Here is a 23289-nt window from a genome sequence, read left to right as displayed (position 1 = left end):
ACTGATGCAAACAAACAAACAAACAAAAACAGTTTTGCAAAGGGGGGCATAAGCACACTAGTAAGGGGTAGCTTCAATTGTTTGGTTTGGTAAAAAAAGAAAGGTTTTAGCCTCTGCAGGAGTTATCCTTTAACCCCAAGAAAACCGCTTAAAACTACCCAAATAGGTGACCTTCATCTTTTAGCTTGGGGAAAAAACTTCAGACTGAGGGAGTGGCATGCACGAAAAAAGGAAAAAGAGCTCTGGATGCACTGGTAGTAGCATGCACTCTAAACAATGGCTTTAGCCACTCAGGAGATACCCTTTTACCCAATGAAACATGCTCAAAAACCACCTATATAGCCCACCTTTGACTGTCCGCTTGAGGAAAAAATAACTCCATCTGGGGGCGTAGCATGCTCCCAAACTTTGTAGTAAGTCTCATTTGTTAAAAATAATAATTCAGAGCTGAAATTCATGGTCAAATAGACAGAATAAAAGTTGATAGGGGACTTTAAGAGCTGACAGATGGTTTTTTATATATATATATATATATATATATATATATATATATATATATTTTAAAGGTCAGCTCAGTAAAATTGCTATTAGATGAATGTAGATAATGTCATGTTGTGTTCAAATGTAACATTAGGGAAATTAAAATTCATTGTTTGATGAGAAACTTTAAATATAGTTACAGGGATTTTTTTAAAGAATTATAGAACATCTTTACACTTTAAGGCAGACAGTTAAAGTTTAAAAAAAAAAAGAACTGTGTTGACTTAAAAAGCCAAAACAGCTAATTCAGCTGTATTTTTCTGAGTTTATGGAATACATTTTTATTTTATAATACATTTTTATTTTATAATAAACAGTGCTCAATCACTGTTAAGTATTTTTTTTTGTGATTTTTTTAAACCATCACCCCTTAATCTGCAGAGTTTTCCCAGAATGCCTTTGGGCATTGGACACTTTTGCACCATGAATGAAGTTACTGACTCAGTTAGGGAAGTCTGACCTGTGGGGAGCAACCCCAGTGGAAGGTATACTGAACACAATGGAAGAGGACTTCCTGGTTCAGAGTGAAACCTTTCAGTTATTTGTACTTGTAGTCTCCTAAGCATAAATATTCAAGATTTAAGTGTGTTATAAAAATAAGAGAAAACTACAGTGGATGAAGAACATGTAGCATTACGAAAATTACTTAAAAATGCTCTTCTGAATTGGATTTAAACAGAGTTTAGAGTTTAAAGTTTTATTAACTCATCTGTGATTGCTCAAAGATGTATTTCCACTTTTTAAAAAACTTTAGTATAATCAGTTTCAACAGAAATCTTTCCACTTGTTTGGTTTTATAGTGTAAGCTAACAGACACAATCATGACCATTTTAATTTGAAGCTCTCCTAAACTTACACCACTTCTTTTAAAAACAGAATTTGTCTATTCACCAAGGACTTGGATTGATAAGGAGTATTAATAAGAGTATCAATATCAATAAAATTAATAATCTTCATCCCTAAGCGTAGTCAAGATGAGCATGCTCCCCTCAATAAATCAATTCTTCTGTCGTGCATGTGTACTGGAGCATGGACTGTAGTCCAGTTAAATTGTCTAGTTAAGCTATAAACAACTTCACTGTGCATGTAAACGTACTGACTGAGAATCTCTTTTCACATTCAGGACGCTGTGTTGCGTTCAGGAACCCCTAACAAAAACTACTGTCACTCGTTTCTTCTTCACTTCTACCCAAAAATAGTAAAAGCAGGAAACTGTATAGAAAGAATCACTGTACTTTATAATAAAAACTGCTGTATTTGAGTATCTTCTGGACCATAAACATCACAATATAAAACTCTTCAAGCCTGCAGTCTAAATCTACTCTGGTAGGCACAATAAATAGGCCTCTGTGGTATTAAGGTTAAGAGTGACAGACAACCCAGAACAGTTCCAAGTGCAGGTAATGCACCAGCATAAATCTATATTTACCACAAATAATTTAGTCTCAAATATATACTAAATCTAGTAAACATCTACTCCATCATGTTAATATACAATCTTAACCTATGTACATGAAATTAGAAACTTTTTTAACCTTTTACAGCCTGATTATGAAGAATCCTCGAGTACAGATGTGTGTTTAAAATAATGTGATCCAGTTTTCTCTGAGCTCATTTCTGCTGCCTTGATTTTTGCTTCACTCTGTAAACCATATTTACAACTTTAAAAAAAAATTCACTACCAGACCTGATCTTACAAACTGTACTGTGACATTATGTACATTCAGGTGATAAGAAAGTGAGTTATTATGTAACATCATGGAGGATCCCTTGAGAAGTATCTAAGTTTACATCATGTCTGTTTACAACTCTGACCATGTAACCTTCATCATCCTTCTGTAGTGGTGATCACTTATCACTACTCTGTACATACATGAAGTCTGATTGTGGAAACACAGTAAACAGCACAGTATGAGTCTGAGCATGTGTACAGATTGTGTTGCTGCTATGAGTAAACCAGAGAGGTGTGCTTCAGTTTGGCTCTTGTGTTAAGGCAGAAAGTTTGGCACTTAATTTGTACAGAATAGGATTGTTTTGTCTTCACCAGTTCAACGGCACTAATCGAGATGATTCTCAGCTGGTTTTAGTCTCATGAAGAGATCCCAGAAGTATTTTTAAACAAGAAACGTTGACGGTGTAGAAGCTGGGTAAGTTTGGACAAGGATTAAACATCCTTCTATAGATTTTATATCTCAGATGAGTTTTTTTTTTTTTTCACCAACAGTAACAGGTGAGTTAACAGGTTTGAGCCAGAGTCTACCCTGACACCCAGCTGTGTGTGGTGGTCTTCACTCCGTGAGGGAAACCCTGTTGGGTCACCATCGGCTCAAAGTTGAAGTCCAGGGAGTCACCGTCCATCAGCGTGTCATGGAGGACCGTCTCCATGTCAAACTCAAACTTCTCGATGGACATGTCGTCCAGGTCGCTGGGCAGCTTCTCGGTGTGTGAGGGCTGCTGCAGGCTGGGTCGTCCGTATCCGTTGGTGTTAAGCGGGCAGAATCCGCCGGGCATCCCTCCTCCCCCACTGAGGTGGCTGGAGAGGCCGTAAGGCATTTGCATGCTTTTGGCTGAAGGCAAACGGGTGTTGGCCCCGCTGTGACCCAGCGGCATGAGCAGGCGGCCGTTCATAGCAGGTGCCGGCGCCTGGTTGTGCACGTTGTGAGGGCGAGTGTGAGAGAGAGCGTGTGGGTGTCCGTTTCCCCTGCCCATCAGTTTAACTGCATGCTGGCTGCTGCTGTACGGTGGCAGCATGCATCCTCCACTGGGCTGAGGCACCACCGAGTCCACTGAGGGGATGAGGTCTCCGTGCTGGTCTGTGTCCGAGGTCAGCAGCTCTTTCAGGAGCCCTGCAGGGCAGCTGTACTGACCCAGGCCCGGTCCAAAGCTGGGCTTACTCTCCTGCAGCGTCTGCAGCGTCTGCATGGACGGCAGTGCGTTCATGCCCGCCTGCCCGTACACGCACTTCCGATACTCCTGCTGTGGCTGTGGGGCCATGCTGGGCGAGCTGTATGCTGGGTACCCGGGACTCTGCTGCATCATGGGAGAGGGCGAGGACTGGGAGGAGCAGGGGGTCGTCCCACCTCCTCCAACCTGTGCGTTGTTGGGTGAGAGCAGGTTGAGGTTGTCCAGGAGGTTCTCCATGACGTTCTCAGAGCTGTGACCCAAAGAGCCCGTCATCTCTGTCAGGCTGGGCAATGTGGCTGTCATCTTGGTCCCGGGAGCTCCTGGGTAGCCCATGTGCACATCTGCCTCCCCGAAGTCGTCCTCAGGCATGAAGGGGGAGAGGCGGTCACTAAGAGTGCTGGCGTTGGAGCTGGTCCGAGGCCTGAAGCTGTTCCATGCATCAAAATCATCGTTGCTGTGAGAGTTGGGGCTGCCGGGCCACTTGGAGAAGGAGCCAGGGCTGTCGGCTCCTCCGTCGGGACCGCCCTGCAGGGACAGCTGTGAGGAGACAAGAAGACTATCAGAGAGCTGAAGGAAAGAGATGATGTGCCAGAGGCAGTCAGGGAAACATATGGTACAGATTTAAGCCTTAAGAAGTGAAATACAGGATAGGATGGTGACGTAAAAACTAAACACAAGAGCATTTCCACCAAATCAAATCAATATTATGATAAAATCCTAAACAGGGTTACTTAAACCTTTAATGTAAACATGAAAAAACAGCTCAGAGGACAAGTCAGAAGTCATCTGCACCATTTGTCATCAAACATTTACCTTTTAACTTGTTCCCTTATTTCCTTTTTAATCCATAACAATTTCCTTTTTCCATGGTTAAGGTCATGTCATAATCTTTAATCTACCCAAAGTTACATATTTCCTCTAAGGGATGCACAGATACTGACAGTTCTGGGGGCTGGCCCTCCACGAGCCTAAGTGGACAGCATCAAGAAGGAACAACACACATTCCTGCCTTTCCAGTGCCTACAAGGAAAGCTTGAGTCAGGGAGAGAAGTAGCAAAACTGCCCCGAACAGAGCAGGCATCAAAGACAATAGAATGGCATTGATTAAGTCAGATGTAGCATAAAGGAGGAGCTGGGGTGGAGGACTGGTGCAAAAGCAGCTTGCAGAGGAAGCAGCACAGCTTAGCCAGGCTAGAGTAGTTGAAATATTGCAGCATGAGTGTGATCAACCAATAGCATGCTTAGAGCCAATCAGCTGATAAAGGCTTGCATGAGATCAGCTGATCTTAATTACATGGCAGTGCTTAACTCTGTGGCCTGCTTGAACTAATGCTGTAAGCTCGATTTATGGTAATATTGTGTACTCATATTTGCACTTAAATTCAGTGAGTACTCAAATGTAAGAACTTGTACTTGGTCTGGAAAAATGTGGTATCAGTGCATCCCTACTTTCTTTAAAAATAAAAGCTGACAATATTTAAAATTTAAAATGCACAAAAAGAGGAGATAAATCATAATTAACTACAGAAGGTCTGTGATAAATCTCTCCACGAAGTTTGTTTGACAGCCCTAGTTTGCAGTCCTTGTATATTTTAACTTAAAGTAAAATTGCTCGCCTTTCTCAAACTTCTTTTTAATGTTATAACCTGCCATAAGTGCTGTGTACTGTCACATGAACAAGCAAATCCATAAAAAAGAATGACAGAAGAGGCAAAAGGGTAAGATTTCACACATCTCAGTCAAGTTCAAGAACTCTCACAATTGCAAATAAGATTATTAAAGACATTTTATGGCTGTTTTTAAAGATAGATTTTTGGGCTTTTTTTACACCTTTATTTAGAGAGGAGGGCAGTGGATTAAATCAGAAACAGTGCTGAGAGATTGGGGGAGAGATGTGCAATAACGAAGCTGCAGGCCGGCTGTGTACATCGGGCGTCTAACTCCTAGGTCATCTGTGCCCCATGGCCCTAATACAAGACTGTTCCAGTCTTTTTAAAGATTTATTTTTGGGCTTTTTCGTGCCTTTATTAGAGAGAGGACAGTGGATAGAGTCTGAAACAGGGAAGAGAGCCGGGGAGAGACATGCAGGAAATAGTGCCACAGGCCAGATTCGAACCCGGGTTGCCTGCGCACATGGTGCGTGCCTTAACCACTCGACTACCGGCGCCCCGTGTTCCAGTCTTTTTAAGCATGTGCGGAAACCCTGCATGAAATGTTTAACAAAAGATGATAAAATAGCTTAAGTATTGGTGTAGACTACCTACAACTTTCTGTAAAATTTGGGATGCATGCTATTATTGGCATGATATTGTTTTTTGCAGATATGAGCTTATAAAGTTAATTATCTGTATCAGCAAATATGAAAATTTCAGTATTTACAACCAATGTATAAGCTGTATTGGCCATATGTGCAAATATTTCTGTGAAGTTTATAGGCTCAGAAGGCTGCCAGCCGAAGTCTGAACTACATATTCAAATATCTATTTATATTGGTCCTGGCTAAGATTAATCTGTAAATATCATCATATTGGCATATTTGATACCAGCAAAAACCAGTATCATGCATCCTTTTACTCCAAAAATACTTCAAAAATCGACAGCTGAGACAAAAAGAAACACCGGTTTTGTTAATAATAAAATATCACCCTCCTCGGTGCACCAAAGTATTTTTAAAATGTTTTCTTTACCTTTTTCTTCGCTGCTCTCCCCCTGCTCTTAGTGAACTTGCTGTTGTTGTCCATGGAGGCCGCCCTGCGTCGTGGGGACTTGCCGTTCTTTCCACCTTCTGGGTTTAGCATCCACCACGAGCTCTTTCCCGTCCCCTCATTCTGCACACGAACAAAGCGGCTGTGCAGCGACAGGTTGTGTCTGATGGAGTTCTACAGCAGAGAGAGAGAACAGCTTATTGAGGAGCGGACTAACAGAGAGATGGGTGTTTGCCCTTTTCCCAAAAACATTTCAGATCTTCCTCAGCATAAAGGTGCAAATCCATCCATGCAGGTGGCTCTCATTAAAAACTCACAAGGCCCTGAAAGCTGACTTACAGGAATGAAAGAAGAGATTTTAAGGTCACTCAACAATCTAATGCCATTTACAGTCCAAAGAAACACATCTGCACCAGCACACAACAGGTGTCAATACATTCACTGGATGAGCAATACATCCCGCAAGGAGCCAGGATTAAACTGCTCACTCTTATCTTCAAACATAGCGTACATGCAGGCCTTTATTTCCTTCACAAAAACAGAGCAGCCCATTGAAAAACACCATTATACCTCAGCCCAGTGAAATTATACATTCCACCTGACTACATGTCTTGTCTAAACCAGGACAGAATCAAAGGGAGGAAACAGACTAATCTTTCCTCTTACAGACACATTAATACTGCACTCAAACGTTGCTTAGTGACACCCACAGTGGAAAAACTAATTTTTGTGCGGGAAGCAAGTGAAGCATTGTTAAAAGTCTGCAAACAAGAGCGAGAATCTGTCTGATAAGCAAACCACAGAGAGTGAGACGCCATATCTGTCTTGACTAAAACTGCACTGGGACACTTTTTTTTTACTCCAAAGTCCAAACTTCAGCTTTGTTTTTCACCATTTTTAAACTCTAAATCGTCTCAAACTGTTGCTGTGGTGACTATTTACCCTCAGAGAGTAACTTACTCTCTTGCTCTGTGTGGTTTTGTGTCCGGGCCATAACGTGAAGTAATGAGCCTTGGCTAGACGGCTCTGTGCATGCGTACAGCTTGTTGTTTTGGAAGAAAGCTGGAAGTCCCGGCACACAAGCAGAGCCTAGCGTGCATAGTGTCTAACGTCATCAGGCCTGTTCCTGCAGTGACTCACTGCCTCACATCTGGTTCACAGTCTGCCCTCTGCTTCATCTCTGCCATCGCTGCGCTTCAAAAATATCTCCCACCCAAACCTGCCATGCCACAATATCCTAATGATTTTATACTCAAGGTTAGTGATTGATGACCTATTTAGTCTATAAGATGTCATTAAAATAGAAAAGAATAATCATAATTTCATAATATGTGTTTAACTTGTTTAATTTCAATTCTAAAACTCAAAGAAATTTGAACTGAAGTAACACAGAAAGGAGGGAAGAAGCAAATCTTACATTTAAAATAAGAAATCAGTGCAATCAGTGAGTTTTTGACTCATGAATGATGCTTTATAATATTGGTTTCCTGGAAGAAAAAAAAACTGACAAAACTGAACTTAGTAAGGAAGGGTATTAAGATGTTAAGTTCCTAGTATGGGCCAAGATCTTAACCCACTTGATCCTACATTTCCCATAATGCACCTTGTACTTAAACCAGGCATTGCCTGAATGTGCAACCTGAACATCTTTCAAACTTGAGCTTTAACTTGAGCTGAGATCTGATCTAAAATTCTTACCTTAACCTCCTAAAACGAGCTTTTGTTTGGAGTGTATTTTTAGTTCCTGATAAAAGCTCAGCCTTGGCCTTTGAACAGGAATTAGTTTTTACCAAAAAGGATGTCTCCTGAAGGTCCTATTTCTGCAGAAAATACAGGACTGACAGGTTTAGATCAGATGTTTGGCTTTGCCGGCCGGTTGGTCAGTTGTTGGGGTTTTTTAGTCAGTAGGGCATGGTCATCAAGAGAGGGAAGGTCGAGTCATTTTCCTAGATATTTTGATGATGGAGTGCAAGGACTTGTTAAGGCCACGCATGAACAAAATTACCATGAAAAGTACTGAAATTTGCCTTTCCAGAATCCACACATATACCAAAAAATTTCTAAGAAATTAACCAAAATTATTGATGTATTTTTCTCACAAAAATTATCCTAGAAGTCTTTAAATATTACTCAAATGTTTCAGTGAAAAATTAAAGCAGAATTCCCTACAAGTATATTACCCCCACAATTTCTTAGCAAATTCAGCAATCCAGCAATCTCAGCAATCCAGCTGATGTGCCAGGTTACAAATTTCCATGATACCTATAAATTTCAAAGCCGTCTCCCCCCAAAATTCAAATCAAATTCCCATAAAAAATAAAATATTTCCTAAAATTCCATGAAAATGCCTGAAAATGTCAAAACTAATTTCCCCAAGCATCCTAACAAATTTTCCAAATTCCTGTGAAAATGCCCCCCAAAAAATTATAAACCCATTTCCACCAAAACTTCCAGTGAAACTCTTCAAAAAGACAAATCTCCAAAGTTTCCATAAAATACTTGAAAACTTCCAAGAGAATTTCCCAAAACATCCAAACAAATCCCCTTAAAAATTCCATTAAATACTTTAAAAAAATCCAAGCAAATTCTCCAAATATTCAAGCAAATTAGTTAAAGTACAATGGACTTTGGACTTCAACGTACCTATCCTAATAAAGGTTAATAAAGCCTTTTTCCACGTTTTTATTCTCATTTATTGCATGGCAGAATAAAGCGATGATCTTTTCTCTACACACTGCTTTGCCACAGGCAGACCTGCAGCTCGGTTGTGTAACGTTAATGCTTTATTTGAAACAGTGCTATTGGGGGAAGTATATTGCATAATTTCAGTAATATCTGAATACCAAAGCTTTGCCTAATTAGGTTACTTCAACAAAGCCAGCACGTGCTCAATGAAGAGATGTTTGGGGGCCAAAAGAGCTGTCTAAATAACAACACTGCTAATGATACTGCCTTATGTTACGTCACCATCTATACTATCAGACTGATCTTCCTTCATGCTCCGTCTCTCTTTCCTCCTCTTGGGTTTATCCATCACCATCTTCCTTTGTCTTTAAGCCTCAGCTGTTGTATTAAACTGTGCAGAGATAGGCTTTCTTTTTACTCAAAGGCTGGCTTGTGATCTTCTGCTGTAAAGCTGTACCGACTTCCTGTGAGAAAACCACAACTTGCTTCCAAAGTTACATCGTGCTGAAAGCAGGAAACTTGGGTGCTCTGATGACATTGGCCGATGCTGTTTCCCTCTTGAAAATTGTCCTGAGTTTGAAAAAGCTATTTTAAGGTGGAAAAGCTACACTGAGCATTAGTACAAGCAGGCCACCGAGTCAAGCGCTGCTGTATAATCGAGATCAGCTGATCTCACACAAGCTCTTATCAGCTGATTCGCTCTAGCCTGCCTACACTTTGCTGCTCCCTCTGTAAGCTGCTTTCTGCATCCCTCCTCCACCCCAGTTCCTCCTTTATTATGCTTGTCATTGATGAGTGCTCTGCTCTGGGCTCAGGGGTGTTCAGGTGGTCCTGACTGAAATATTGTTGCCATATCTTATTACTTGATGATGATATTCTTCCCTTCACTGGAGATGTCAGACTATAGTACACTGGTTGTTCGTAGATTAATGAAAATCATGACCTGACTGCCTCAGCCAATCATCTCAAACTAGTTTGCATGGTCTGAGCGACGTGACAGCGCCTCCCTGATTAGCCTAGCAAATGCCCCCCTCCTCCTCCTGCACATCGGTAGCTATGACAAAAGGCGAGGAGTAAAGTCTGGTCATGAGCCTCTCTTTCCCATGACCATGGAGAGCGCTGGTAATTTCAGCTGTGCTGCAGCGAGGAATGACTGCAATGTGAGCGCAGATGCCGGGATGTCCTGTTACAGCCCTACATCATCCTGATGACAGGAAGAGAAATGCACAGCAAGAGTCCCCACTCAGTTTCTGTCACAGTCATACGCTGGGTGTTGTCATGATGGAAAGAGTTTTAAAACCAGTTTAAAGTCTGGATGAAGGAGAGGAGGGAGTGAAGGGTCATAAAATCTGCTCTGATGGGAAATACCAGAACTCAGCAGGACTCAGCGTACTGTGTGGGGAGTGTGGCTAAAGGCTGTCTGCTGGGGCCAGTGGAAAAGCCTGGTCTCTCTGTGTGTAGGGATGTTTGTGTGTGCCAGCTTATGCTTTTAGTGGTACAGCATCATGACAACAAGCAGCACAGGATGGTTTGATTTTGGCTGATATCCTGGTATGAAAACATGATGAGCACATGCACATGAACTAACAAGTTTGCATATATAAATGAGAAGTTGAACAGATTCCTTGTTGCCTTTTTTCCTCCACATGAATGAAGATGTTTTACAAAGTAAGTATGTGTTTTTCTTAGATCCTGCGCCTGGACATGACACAGATTTATCTCTGGCTGCAGCACACAGGAATTTTAACATTCCAGTTAATCACTGCGTGCAAAGTTCAATTGTAATCAGAGCCAACGTGTTAGTATCTCTTAGGAAACAGTAAAGGCAGGATTCCCAGTCAGGCAGCCATCACAATCAACATTCCTCAGCAAGGTTACAAAACCCACAATTTCACACAAATGAACTCTGATAACCCTCTCTTGAGGGCCACAAGGGCCATTCTATCTGGTGTTGTATAAAAATGTGACAACAACACTGTCCTATCTCAGAAAGTGGAGTTTTTTGTTTCTTTATTTCCACAAGAGGAACGGGAAACAAAGCGACGGAGATGAGGGCTGTCATGATACCAGAGTTTTAAATTAGATACAATATTATTGAGAATCAAAAGATAAGTAACATTTTTGATACCACAGCAACAAAAAAGACGTCTTTAACATCCGATACTGGCTCATTTCTTTGAATTACAAAAAAAAAAAAAAAAAAAAAAAAAAACTGCACAAATACATTGGAGCAATTTGGTATTATTGGAACTCATATTTCGCATTTTGATGATCATCAGCTTTTTATTCTAATGATCGCTGATAAAACTAATAGTTTCCCACAGATTGGCAAAATAATATTAATCTTTTACTTCAAGTAAAAGGTTTGCATGAAAAATATCAGCTTTTGGGAAATGCATAATAAAACAGGCCTGATATGTTATACATTTAGTCAGTTTTCCCCTTTTTACTGCAAAGGTTAGCTTGTTTTCTAAAACATTTTTTATGAACAATGTTACAAATTGAAGTTAAACATCTTTAACACCGTATCTCCCTCTTTCCCTCACTCTCTCACATCTCTGGTTTGATTCAATTAACTTCACATCGTCCTGTTAGGATTTTAAAGGGGACAATTTAAAAATCACTTTTCAGGCTTCACTTTTTCCACAATCCCTTCATGCACCAGAGCCCCCCACCCCCACCCCCACCCCACCTTTCAGAAAGTGTGTGCTGAAACAAGCCGTTGTCAGATTTTCCCCTCATGATGTCACATGGGGAGTAAGCACCCACCCCCAGGTTTGGTTGCCCCCCCCCCCCTCGTAGAAGAAAGTTCTGCCCTCCTCTACTGATCCTCCTGCAGTTCCTGCAGGAGTGCCACATCCATTTCCTGAGAGGGGTGTGGTCAGGGTCGGAGTCAGAGAGCTAATTACCATTTAAAGCCACAGACACAGAAACAGCTCGTTCTGAGAAGAGCTGAAACAGAGGGGAATTTAGACATGCAAACATCCAATACTGGAGTTTTTTTCAGCAACAACCTTCACAGGCATGTTTTGGGGACCTCTGAGAACAATATACTTGTTTTAAAGGGTAAAATATGTCCCCTTTAATTCTGAGCTAAATGTGACAGTTAACCTCGTCAGTCATTTAAAGGATTTTTATATCGGCTCAAACTAACGTGACTTAAAGGGAACAAAAAAACAGAGCAGAGCACTCATCGATGAGAATAGAATGACACTGATTGAGTCAGAGGCAGAAAAGAGGAGGAGCTGGGGTGGAGGACGGTTGCAAAAAGCAGCTTGCAGAAGGAGCAGCAAAGTGTGGAGCAGTTTGGCAGCGCTTGATTGTGTCATGATTCGTTTAAAACGATCATATAGAGCTTTCAGTACATTTATTTTTGTTATCACTGTAGCACAAAAGCTGGAAGCTTTATACTTTTTAAAACTTGTTAAGTTGTATTTGTTTTATTAAGAGTGATCATACAGTTTTAACACTTTGGCTCTTTGACAGTGAGAATAAAATGAATGTGGCTCTTTTAGTCACTAAAGTTAATAACTAACATAACTTATCATGGAGCACTCTGGCTCTTTTTAGCAGCTGGTCTGCTAAATCTTTCACCTCTTGGCTCCAAATATCAATTATGGGCCTCATGTATCAGTATCAGTCCTGAAAAATCAATATTGGTCGACCCCTGATAGGAACACGTCCAACATATTTGTGCAGTGACAACAGCGCTTACTCTCTTGCATTCTTTACAGTTTTCACTTGAAAAATACGACTGCAGATCAGAAGATTTCCATTAATACTGGAAATTGTATTGTTTCAAAGCATGTGGTTTAATATAAAAAACTGACATCCTTAATGGAAAAAATCTTGGAAAGGACCAAATGAGGGCATTTGTAAGGAATTACATGTAATCCCCCTTAATACTTCCAATAAATAAAAAAGTTCAAGTAATTTAAACCCATATTTTGCACTAAGGAGCACTGCTGTCCCAAAGAATCAGCCACTTCCTGACACTGATCTAAAGGCTTAAGGATTATGATAAATATTCCAGAGTCGTGCTTGAGCTCCCCGTTCGCAGCAGCACCTCAGTTCTGAGTCAACAGATCAGAGCAACGCTGGCAAAACAGGAGGAAGTGACCACATGAAAGCAGACTGTGACAGGAAACAGAGCTGACTTCCTGCCTCACAGGAAACACGGCGGCTGTGCGCCAGAGAAAAAGGCTTGGAATGTGAAGCCGCAGCATCGGGAGCCAAGTAGAAGATGCAAATTTAGCTTTTGCCCCCCCCCGCAAACACACCCTGAGGGTTTATGTTTAGCAACAAGCTGCGATGATCCCTGATGTCACACTTCATCCATTAAATGAATGTTCACTTTGTCGTGTGACTCCTGAGACAGAATTACAAGACTGCGTACGTCATGACTCTACAAATGGCTGCAGTATGGGCGTCTAGGTGGTGCAAGAGTGTGTGTGCTATTTAAGAAAAGGAGAAAGAAGGGTTGTGTGTGACAGAGTGGGCATGGATCAGTATAGAACAAACTGTGCTGCTTTAAACTCCCTCGCTGGCAGGATTACTGAAAGGCCACACTGTTCGGTACGGCTCTCCTTCGCCTCTCATTCCTCCTCTATATTCATTGTCTACTTGCCCTCCCTTAAACTACTTTCCTTCTTTTTTCCTATCTTACCTCCTCTGACCCCTTTCCTCTGACTTAGATCGCCCCTCTTCAGTTCTCCGCACCTACAGCCTCTGTCTTTGTCCACATCTTGTTTAATTCCCTCTCCTTTTCTCTCCCATCCTCTCCTCTGTTTACCTCCCTCCTCTCCTTTGCAGATATAAGCCAAGCACCTACATTAAAAAAAGGATGAAGGGTGCCAGAAGTGCCAGACACCTGCTGGCACACTGACCGAGGTGCTGACGCTCTCAGAGCTACTCAAATGTCAACTCACCTGATAAAAAAAATCCCCAGCAGAGCGAAACGCAACCTACATGTCGGCCTGCTTTGAATCAAGAGAAGCCACAAGTGAAACCTCAGTTGCACAGCTCTTACAGCTACAAAGCATCTCCCTCCTCTCTGGCTTACAGTTTGCAGCAGGTTTGCGCTCACATGCAAGCAGAGCAGTTTCACATGAATCTATCAGAGATATGGAAGCGAGAAAAGTGGAAAAAAAAAGTGTCTTTCTGCACCATTTCCACTGAACTCATTTGGTGCCGTCCTGAACAGACTTTCACACCTTTCATTACCCGTGTTTCAGTCTTAACTGTAGGTGTGCACTTGCACGGTAACTATCTATTTTCTGTGTAATGTCTGCGGCTGTGAAGAGGATGACCTATAGGGTATGCAGCGCACCTTTTCTCACCACCAGAGTAAGCAGGCCTAAAGCTGCAGCTTGCTCATGTCTGGAGCTTTGTGCTGAGTCTGGCTGTGTTAGATCAATGTGGTTTAGACAGAAAACCTGTAAACCTGTGATTAGTCTAACACCAGCTCAGCAGGTCTGCCCGCTTAACTACAGCGCTGAGCTGAGCACGCAGCGGCAGGTGAGGATGGCCGAGTGACGACAGGGAAACACCTCTCACCTGTGTCCAAAATCGTATACTTTCACACTAGTCATACTAAATGTGATGTCACACTGAGTATGAAGTAGGGCTACACAATTAATCTGATTGCAGTTGCGATAACAGGTTGTGCAATTGCATAATAGCATAAAAGACTTCAACTACTTTTGTATTAAGTAGTACTGGAAAGGTTTACAGACGGGCTACTATTGTATTTTGGAGAAGTACCTTTATTTTACACAAAATACATTAAGGAATTCTGAAAGCAATAATGTAAAAACTTCAGTTTTTATGTAGTTTAATATTTGTATGTTTTGAGTTGAGAAATACACATCTCAAAACTGTTATTATTCTCTTGATTTTCCATAACCAAGCAGGTAGACTTAGAATAATATTTATATTTTATATTGAAACCATAATAATGTCCAGTATAACTGCAATCACACATTCTAGTAAATCATGCAACATAGTCTTGCTGCAGACTGCACCCTTGAGGACCACGCCACCTCCATCAGGACAGAAATTCACATTAAACCTTTCAAAATAAAATCAGATTAGACTTCCAGTTAGGGTTAGGAAATGGAATCTAATTTAAAAAGTTTGATAAATGTGAGTAAACAGTCTGCTTACAGGAAAAAAGCTTGTCCTCCAATGAAAACAGCCAACATAGCTAGAGCTAACGAAACTACATTAGCCTCGTTATCTTATGCTACGTAGCTTAAGCTAAACCTGCGTTACAAGTAGTTAAAAACAGTGGCTCGCTTTAGAGTTACATTGGCTAATGTAGTGATGTTAACTATGTAGCTAGCATAGCTGTGTTGGCATTAGCCTAAGCTAACAAAGCTAAAGGGAGCAACCATTCATGTAACTCTTTCTAAAACAGGTCTATAAGTAGTTTGCAATCATGTGATCCTGAATGCCCAATGGGGGCCAGGAAATGGACCACAGCTATAAGAAATGAATGGGAAGAGGTAAAGGGTTAGGCTACCAAAAGTCAAAAGTAAAAAAATCTTGACCTGCAAAACCTCATAACAAAAGTATGATAAAAATGTGAGTAAACAGTCTGCTTATAGGAAAAAAAGCTTGTCCTCCAAGAAAACACTCTAACATAGCTAACATAGCTAAAGCTAATGAAACTAGGTTAGCCTCTTTAGCTTATGCTACGTTTGCCAAAGCTAGACCTGTTCTACAAATAAGAGTAAGTAAGAGTAAGTTAGAGTAACATTGGCTTACATAGTAATGTTAATTATGTAGCTAGTATAGCCATGTTAGCTTTAGCCAAAGCTATCAAAGCTAAGGCGAGCAATTATTCATGTAACTCTCTTATTCATGTTACTTTCTAAAACAGGTTGTTTGCACGTGATCCCGAATGTCCTGAAAGAAAGTGGGGCACAGCTACAGGGACTGAATGGCCATAGAAAGTTAGTCCTTATCAGCTCTGAATGGGCATGTAATCTGCAATTATCAGCAGAAAAGTTCTACAAACACTGACTACAAACCCTGCACCTAAAAAAGGGGATTTGGCATGGATCAGTAAATTATTCCGTCCTGCAGACCTCACAGCTATTCATCTAACCAGATGGAGGAAGACAAGAGTCTAGAGGAGTCCAGAGGCTAGCTTCTCACAGGGGTGGCATCTCAGGGTAGTGGTATGCATCTGCGAACTGCAGTCTACAGCCAGATAACTGTGTCACATGCCAGGTTACACTCGTTTAGTCCGTGGACTGTAGAAAAATAGTGGACAAATAGTGGAGTAACAGCAGCCATTTAGATACTGAAAAGGGCTACTGAGTCCAATCTGTGGCATCCATCATATTGAAAACCCTATCTCAAACTACCTTTAGATCAGCCTAAACCAAGAAGTGGAGCTTAGGACAAACTTAAGCCTTGTAAGAAATTACCTCATAAGAAATTCTGGTTTGCAGTTACACCAGCTAGGCCTCTTATAATGAATTAATGAAAGTCCTTATTAATGCATCACTGAGATCATTCACCTTTTTTGTTAACCACCAGCTGTCCATTTTTTGCTCTCTTGCATTTTAAGCTAACTAGACTGCATGGCATAGCTCTGTCTGCTCCTCACTTAAATTAAAGTGAGAGCTGTTTAGGTTGGAGGGGAAGAAAACATGCTGAGCTGTAAGGGAAGGGAGGGTATTGCTCTATTTTCTACACATGACAAAACCTATGGGCATAAACACAACATCGCATGCTGCACAGTAATTATTCAATCTCAGTTTTCTTGTTTTAATGATCGTGGGAAACTAAAACTGTCACTGATATTGAAACTCAACTAGCTGTCCAACCCTGGTAGTAGGTAATTTGTGGTTTCAGACACCACTGGAGTCATCAAAGATCAAATTGTAGCAGATTTTCCCCTGTATGGCAGACGTTTAAAGAATTCTTTGATCCAAAGACCGATAACAAATGACTTAGTCTGGTTGCCTAAAGGTGGTACAGTGTGGTTAGCTGGTGTCAGAGGATGATCAAATGATAAGACTGGAGCCTGAGAGAGCACACAGACATCAATAAGAGGCAACAATTATTTTTTATAAACTGGAGAAAAATGCCTCAACTAAACTTTAAACAGTTTCTGGAGCCAGGAGAAAACCCTCTGTAGCCCTCGGTACTAAAAACTACAGGAGATACAAAGCTGACGTCAGAGGCTATCAAATACAATTATTTGCTTCTTTGATCAGTGAGTACTGAAGAATCTTTTTTTTTTTTTTTTTTTTAACGTTTCACATTAACATTAAAATTAGAGTTTAACGGCTTAAGTCAGAGATCCTGAGTGGCATTTGGGTTTGGTAAAAACTTTATTCACAAAAAGTTAGTTTTGAAGAAAACATCAAATTTAAAGTAAGGCTGTTGGCACAAGTGTGTCAGATAACATCTCCTCTATTCTAAGCGAAAATATGTAACTTTTCCAACTTAAAGAAGTAGTTTCACAGTTGATCTAGTAGTACAGACTCTTCCTACTGGGAGAATGGCATCACCCCTTTTCCACAGAGTGCCTCTGTTACCTGATTTCAGCACTTTGTAACCTGACTTTGTAACCTCAGATGGATGTGTTTCACACATCCTGGCAAAACCTTCCATAGACGGCGTTTGGGATAGGGCAGAGGCTTTGAAAAAAAATTCAGAGGCTGATTGGATGAACATTCTGTCTGTCACATCTTTACAGGCCAATCAGAGCAGCAAAACATGTGACGTCGTAGCCCCAAACCAAGGTGCGCCACTACCGACAAGCCGCATAATGCAAACCATTGTGACAGTAGACATGTCAGTACAGGGCTTTTTTCGTTTTTGAAAAGAAAAGAAGTTACTGCTGTTCTTTGTTCTTCTTTTAATGAAGAACTGCTGTCAATTTCTAAAAAAACGTACGCTTTAGCACCATCCATGTCAAAAACTCCCACCATAAATGCACCGGCCTCTTGTTGCTGCTTGCATATGTCACCCCAAAAGTACTGCCCCTCGTCGCTGATTGGTCCTGTCACTTTCTAACAAGGCCTGAACGGTTCAGATGGGAGCTTTGCAAGATGGATTCACCAGTGAGAAACACAGAACAGGCAAATCCATCTGCTTTGCAAGGTTAACTCTGGCAAGCCTCACCTAAAAAACTCTACAGCTTTACAGCACTAGTACACACACAAGCTTTCAGCTAAAAAGAAGACAGTTAGCCCATCTGTGTACTGATACTGTGACCGAGGCTATGAGGGGGAAGAGGTTGGTGACAGATCAAGTTAAGAAAAGACAAAGACTGACCGAGAAAAAGCCAGACTAGAGGAGTGTATTTTAAACATTCGAGAGAGGGGTAACTTTGGCTCAGCAGGTTGAGTTGGTCGTCTTGAAGGTCCAATCTCCAGCTGCTGTCCCCACATGTACATGTGTCGCTGGGCAAGATTTCAGTTTATTTGTTTTTTCATATTTAATGTTTAAATTCCTGTATGCTGAGACCAAGGCTAACCGGAGTCTAATTCCTTGTTGCACAAGCATACTTGGCTTATAAAGGTGATTCTGATTGGATGTAGAAAAAAATGGTTATTCGGTGAAATTAATACTGAGATCAGAGTAACGTTTAAAAAATCCTTTAAATAAAAGTCTGCACATGACTATACTTGAATGTGCACAGCTGTGTGTCCAACCATGCTTCAACCATCTTCAGGAACAGTGGGGGTCTCCAGTGTCCCCGTTAGGGGTTGTGGGCTAAAACTAAGGATGTTCCTAAGCGTCTATTTCCTTGTTTGGCTAAAACCTTTTTTAAATTTTGTTTAACCGACTAGTCCAAAGAGGAGAAAACCCCTAGAAAACAGTCAGATTTCTCAAAGGGTTATTGTGTCAAAGGGTGTGATGTTAGCCTCATATACTCTCTACAGCGTTGCTAACATTAGCAGCTAGCGCCATCCCGCCTACCTTTGTTTCTCTGCAGATTAATATCATGCTTTGATATTTGGCCTCTTTTCACATCAGGTGAGTAGTAATACATGAGTTCATCCCTTGACAGCCTACATACCACTTTACCATTTACTACTTTAGAAAACTGTTGTACCACGGTCTTCCTACTACACGCTAAACGCAAAGCTACCGCTGAGCTTCTCATATTTACATCCAATGAAGTGCCAGAGAGGAAGGCAGCGGCCATTAACTGAAGCTACTGCGGCCTCTAGAGGTGGGAGTTTCATTACAGTTTAAAAGAGCATTATTGTGATTTCAAACCCATGTTCATAACAAATGATAGGTAATTAGTTTAACTGACAAGTAAATCCGGCGCCGGCTAACTTGATAAACGATTTTAACCATTTTACTGATTAACCACGCACATCCTTAGCTAAAACATCATAGAACCCCTTTAGACTTTTTCTAGGTTTTTCTTGGAGGTGAAGATGTTTATGTTCTTCTTCTGACTGACCTCAGCTAAAGCTTATTTTACCATTTGGGTCCAATGATAGTGAAGAATCAGCATGACAATGGCTGCCTGTTGAGTTCGCCCCCGCTTCGTCATATGTTTTGTCGCTCTGATTGTCCCATAATGAATGTTGCAGACAGAACATTCATCCAGTGTCCCTCCTAGTTTTTGTTTGTTTGTTTGTTTGTTTTTTGAATGGTTTAGCTCTTCTGAAACACCATCAATGGGCCGCTACCCAGATGACAAGAAATGTATATCCCATGTATAAGCAAGGCAGTCTATATGGCGTGTCGTGTTGTCAATCATTTGCTTGTAAAGCTGATCAGCATTTATCTACAGGGTAAAGTCAAGGAGCTGCTACAGTCTGGACGTATTGATCTCAACTCTCAGCTACACACAAGGAATGTCTCCCATACCTGTAATAACAATGCACTACAGCTCCACATGACCAAACTGAGAGCAATCTGAACAGTCTAATGACTCCATGTGTTCGCAGTTTGATAGGTTATCATCAGCACCAATACTGAGCTCAGCAGAGATAATCGCTGACCTATTTCCTAAAGTTGATACGCTGACAATCAGACAGGCAGTGCAAATAAAAAGCAAAGCTCCGGAAATGTAAAGTCTTATTTATAATCTCAGTTTTATTAAAATAGTCTGGGGAAAATGGAGCGATTGTTGTGTATTAGCGTTGCATAGCAGCAAGAAGCACAGCGCCTCAGGTTGAACTGTTGGGGGAAACATCAATGTGTCACTGTTAGCAGCGATATAAAAAGAGCTCTGTTTAACCGCAATTTCTGTCTTAAAAAAGACTGAGATTAAAAATGGAAATGACCCAAGGATAAAGACTGAACCAGAAATAGATCATCTCAGACTTCTATTCCTCTCCTGTCCTTTTACTCTCACTCCTCAGGACATAGGCGTTAACAACAGCTGATCGCTCCACTCCGGCTCCAGCAAAAAGACTCCCTTTCTCACCTGCTGACGTCAGCTTCCCATAATTCAATTTGGCTAAGAGAAGGGCGCAGGGAGGCTCGGACACAGAGCGCTCAGTGTGGAGCTCCTTAAATTCACTTTAGAGTTCTACGAGCCCATGCAGCTCTGAATGACTTTCAGGAAAAGTACCTCTTCAACAAGGTCATTGTCAGATGCTGAGTTATATGAGCGTCGTAAAAGCGCAGATGGAGAGGCAGAAAACGCAAGTCATGCAGAAGCAAATCTGTCTGCAAATGTATTTACTGACGGCCTCTTGGCAGGATCTCCTTTTCACAATCCTCTGCAAGGAATCTGAGCACAACCAGCCCCCCCCCCCAAACACTCGCACAGGAGCTGAACTTGGACGTCTGAGCGGATGATGACTGCCTGAGCTTAAGATTGATCGGTCTTACAGACGCTGCAGACAAATGATAAACAGTCCATGAGTGGTTTTGTGCGTACGCTGAGAGGCAGCAAAGCCACTGACACTCCAGGATCTTTCATCGCCCTGTCATAGTGTGAGACGAGCGGCCGAGTGGAGGGGCTATTAGCGAACTTCCTGCAGCATTGTATCCACACAGGAAGAGCTGGCCGGTCCTGATACTGATGCCTCTGGTTTTCTATGCAGAACAGCGCGGAATGAAGCCCTGCTGGCTGTAATGCAAGGAACCAGCTGAAGAAAACAGCGAGTTCAAGAGCTGCGACTTCCTAATCAAAACTTTGCAGTCTGACGGGGCAAAACAAGAGGAAAAAGGAAAGAGGGGGCCCAGGGCCAGGTAGGCTTTTCCAGCAGGATTACAACAGCCGATAAAGCTCTTACTGTACATCTCAGTAACAGTTCCCCACTTATGATTTGCCCTCATTGTGGACCAAAACAAACACAACTCAGTGAGGGAATAATAAATCATCTGCTGTTTCCTCTGGTCTGACCCCATCTGACTGTTGCACCAATGGCTCCTAAAGAAAACTTGGCAGAACAAGAGAGTGAGCACACACTCTAAACTACGTGATAAATCAATTACACTATCAATAATGATGGTATAATAATGTTTTCAGGAGCTCCTTATATATTTCAAGCCAAAACTCTTGAATTTCAGTCTAGTTTGGACAATTACATGGCACAAATAACTGAAGAGTAAAGCATTACTGGGAACAAAAACAAGTTAACTTAATGTTGCTTTCAGCTCATTCAGGCTTTTAAAAACAAAGAAATCAATTAATTTTAAGCAAAACTGTTGCATTGGAGAGGCTGATTTATTTTATCCTAGTTACGATGGGTTCGAGAGGTCCTAAGATTATAACGCCAACTTAAAGACTGACAAGGACAGAGACTACTTTTGGTTCAAGATGGATTTATTCATTCATTAGTATGCAAACACGAGGCCTAACTTGTGTTGGATAACTTTCTGCACCTGGTGATGATGTCAAGCATGAGACAACAAAACTGATAACAGATGTTACATCAGAATCTGTCTTGAACAACTCCTGCAGGGACGAACACTTTGCTGGTGGTTTGTTGCTTTCTCATTAGCCATGAAAGGTCACACCTTAAAGTATTTGGCCACACCTTTTAATTAATGAATTCAGGTGTTTCAATCAGACCCGTTGTCACAGGTGTAATAAATCAAGCACCTGACCATGCAGTCTCCATACAAAATGGGTTGTCCTGAAGAGCTCAGTGACATCAAGCAGATGCCACCTTTGCACTAAGATGGCTTGGGAAATTTCCTCCCTGCTGTATATTCCATATCAACTGTACGTGATAATATTACAAAGTGGGAGCATTTTGGAACAACAGCAACTCAGCGACATGGCATAAGACCAGGGCCAACGACTGCTGAGGCACATGGTGCGCACACTCATAAAAGCCTCACATCACTACGTCTAATGCCAGGCGTCAGATGCAGTGGTGTAAAGCACGTTGGCACTGGACTGTGGAGCAGTGGAAATGTGTTCTGTGGAGTGTTGAATCATGCTACTCTGTTTGGCAATCACATGTGCAATGTTAGGTTTGATGGATGCCAGGAGAACACTACCTGCCTGACTGCACTGTGCCAACTGTGACATTTGGAGGAGGAGGGAGAATGGTATTGGGCTGTTTTTCAGGGTTTGGGCTAGGCCTCTTATCTTAATGCTTCAACATACCAAGACATTGTGGACAATGCTATGCTGCCAACTTTGAGGCAACAGACTGGGGAAAGCGCTTCTCTATTCCAACAGGACTGTACCCCAGAACACAAAGCAAGGACTATGAAGACATGGTTTGATATGGAAGGATGTGAGTGGACCGCACAGAGCCCTGACCTCAACCTTATCAAGCACCTACAGAATGAACGGGCACAAATTCCCACAAAAAACTCCCAAATCTTGTTTGAAAGCCTTCCAAGAAGAGTGGAGGCTGTCATAGCTGCAAAAGGAGGGACAACTCCATATCAATGTACATGTATGTGACTACAATGTCATTACAGTTCCTGAGACAATCATGCCACGCCATTCTCCCTGAAACTCTTCATAATGTCAGATTGACTTTGAAACTACTATTTTAAGCTGGAAAAGTTACAAATTGTTAATTAAAATAAACTTGAAGTCTGCAATAAGTGTTTTTGTTTCATTCTTGTTTTTGTTGAGCTGACAAACCAGCTGCTTTTCGGTCAACTGATCTGAGAGTCCTTTTCAACATATTCAGTATTTCTTGAAGATAATGACAATCACAGATCATTTTGTACATTTTCTATTCATTCATTTGCTCTTAATGACAGGTGTCCCTACACGCACTTTCAAAATAATGTCATATAACTGGCAACCACAGCTCTGTGCTCACACACTAAGCTCTCACTCTCTCTCTCTCTCGCTCCCTCTGTGCTCACTGATTTCCTGACTCAGACTGAAGCAGCACGCAGCTCATGTGTGCAGACAGGGACCGGGTTGTGCTGGCTAAGCTTACCATGCTAAAATATGTGCATGTGTTGCTCCCTGCAACACAATGTGAGTCTGTAAATGCACAGAGCTGTGTCTGTGGAGCACGGATATTTTTCGCCTCTG

General features: G+C 41.6%; 1 protein-coding gene across 1 annotated transcript in view; it reads right to left on the bottom strand.

Moving 5' to 3' along the window:
- Positions 1-867: 867 nt before the first annotated feature.
- The window catches only part of foxo1a (forkhead box O1 a), a 47845-nt gene continuing 25423 nt past the window's right edge, over positions 868-23289 (bottom strand). The window contains exons 2-3 of the mRNA XM_041800620.1: positions 6132-6323; positions 868-3981 (exon numbers count right to left, since the gene is read on the bottom strand). Coding sequence (XP_041656554.1) covers positions 2797-3981; positions 6132-6323 — 1377 coding nt within the window. The 3' untranslated portion in view covers positions 868-2796. The remainder of the gene's footprint in view (positions 3982-6131; positions 6324-23289) is intronic.

This window comes from Cheilinus undulatus, linkage group 2 (genome assembly GCF_018320785.1).
Source record: "Cheilinus undulatus linkage group 2, ASM1832078v1, whole genome shotgun sequence".
Taxonomy (NCBI): Eukaryota; Metazoa; Chordata; class Actinopteri; order Labriformes; family Labridae; genus Cheilinus; species Cheilinus undulatus.
The sequence above is the reverse complement of the archived record's forward strand: the minus strand, read 5'-3'. Positions and strand labels throughout refer to the sequence as shown.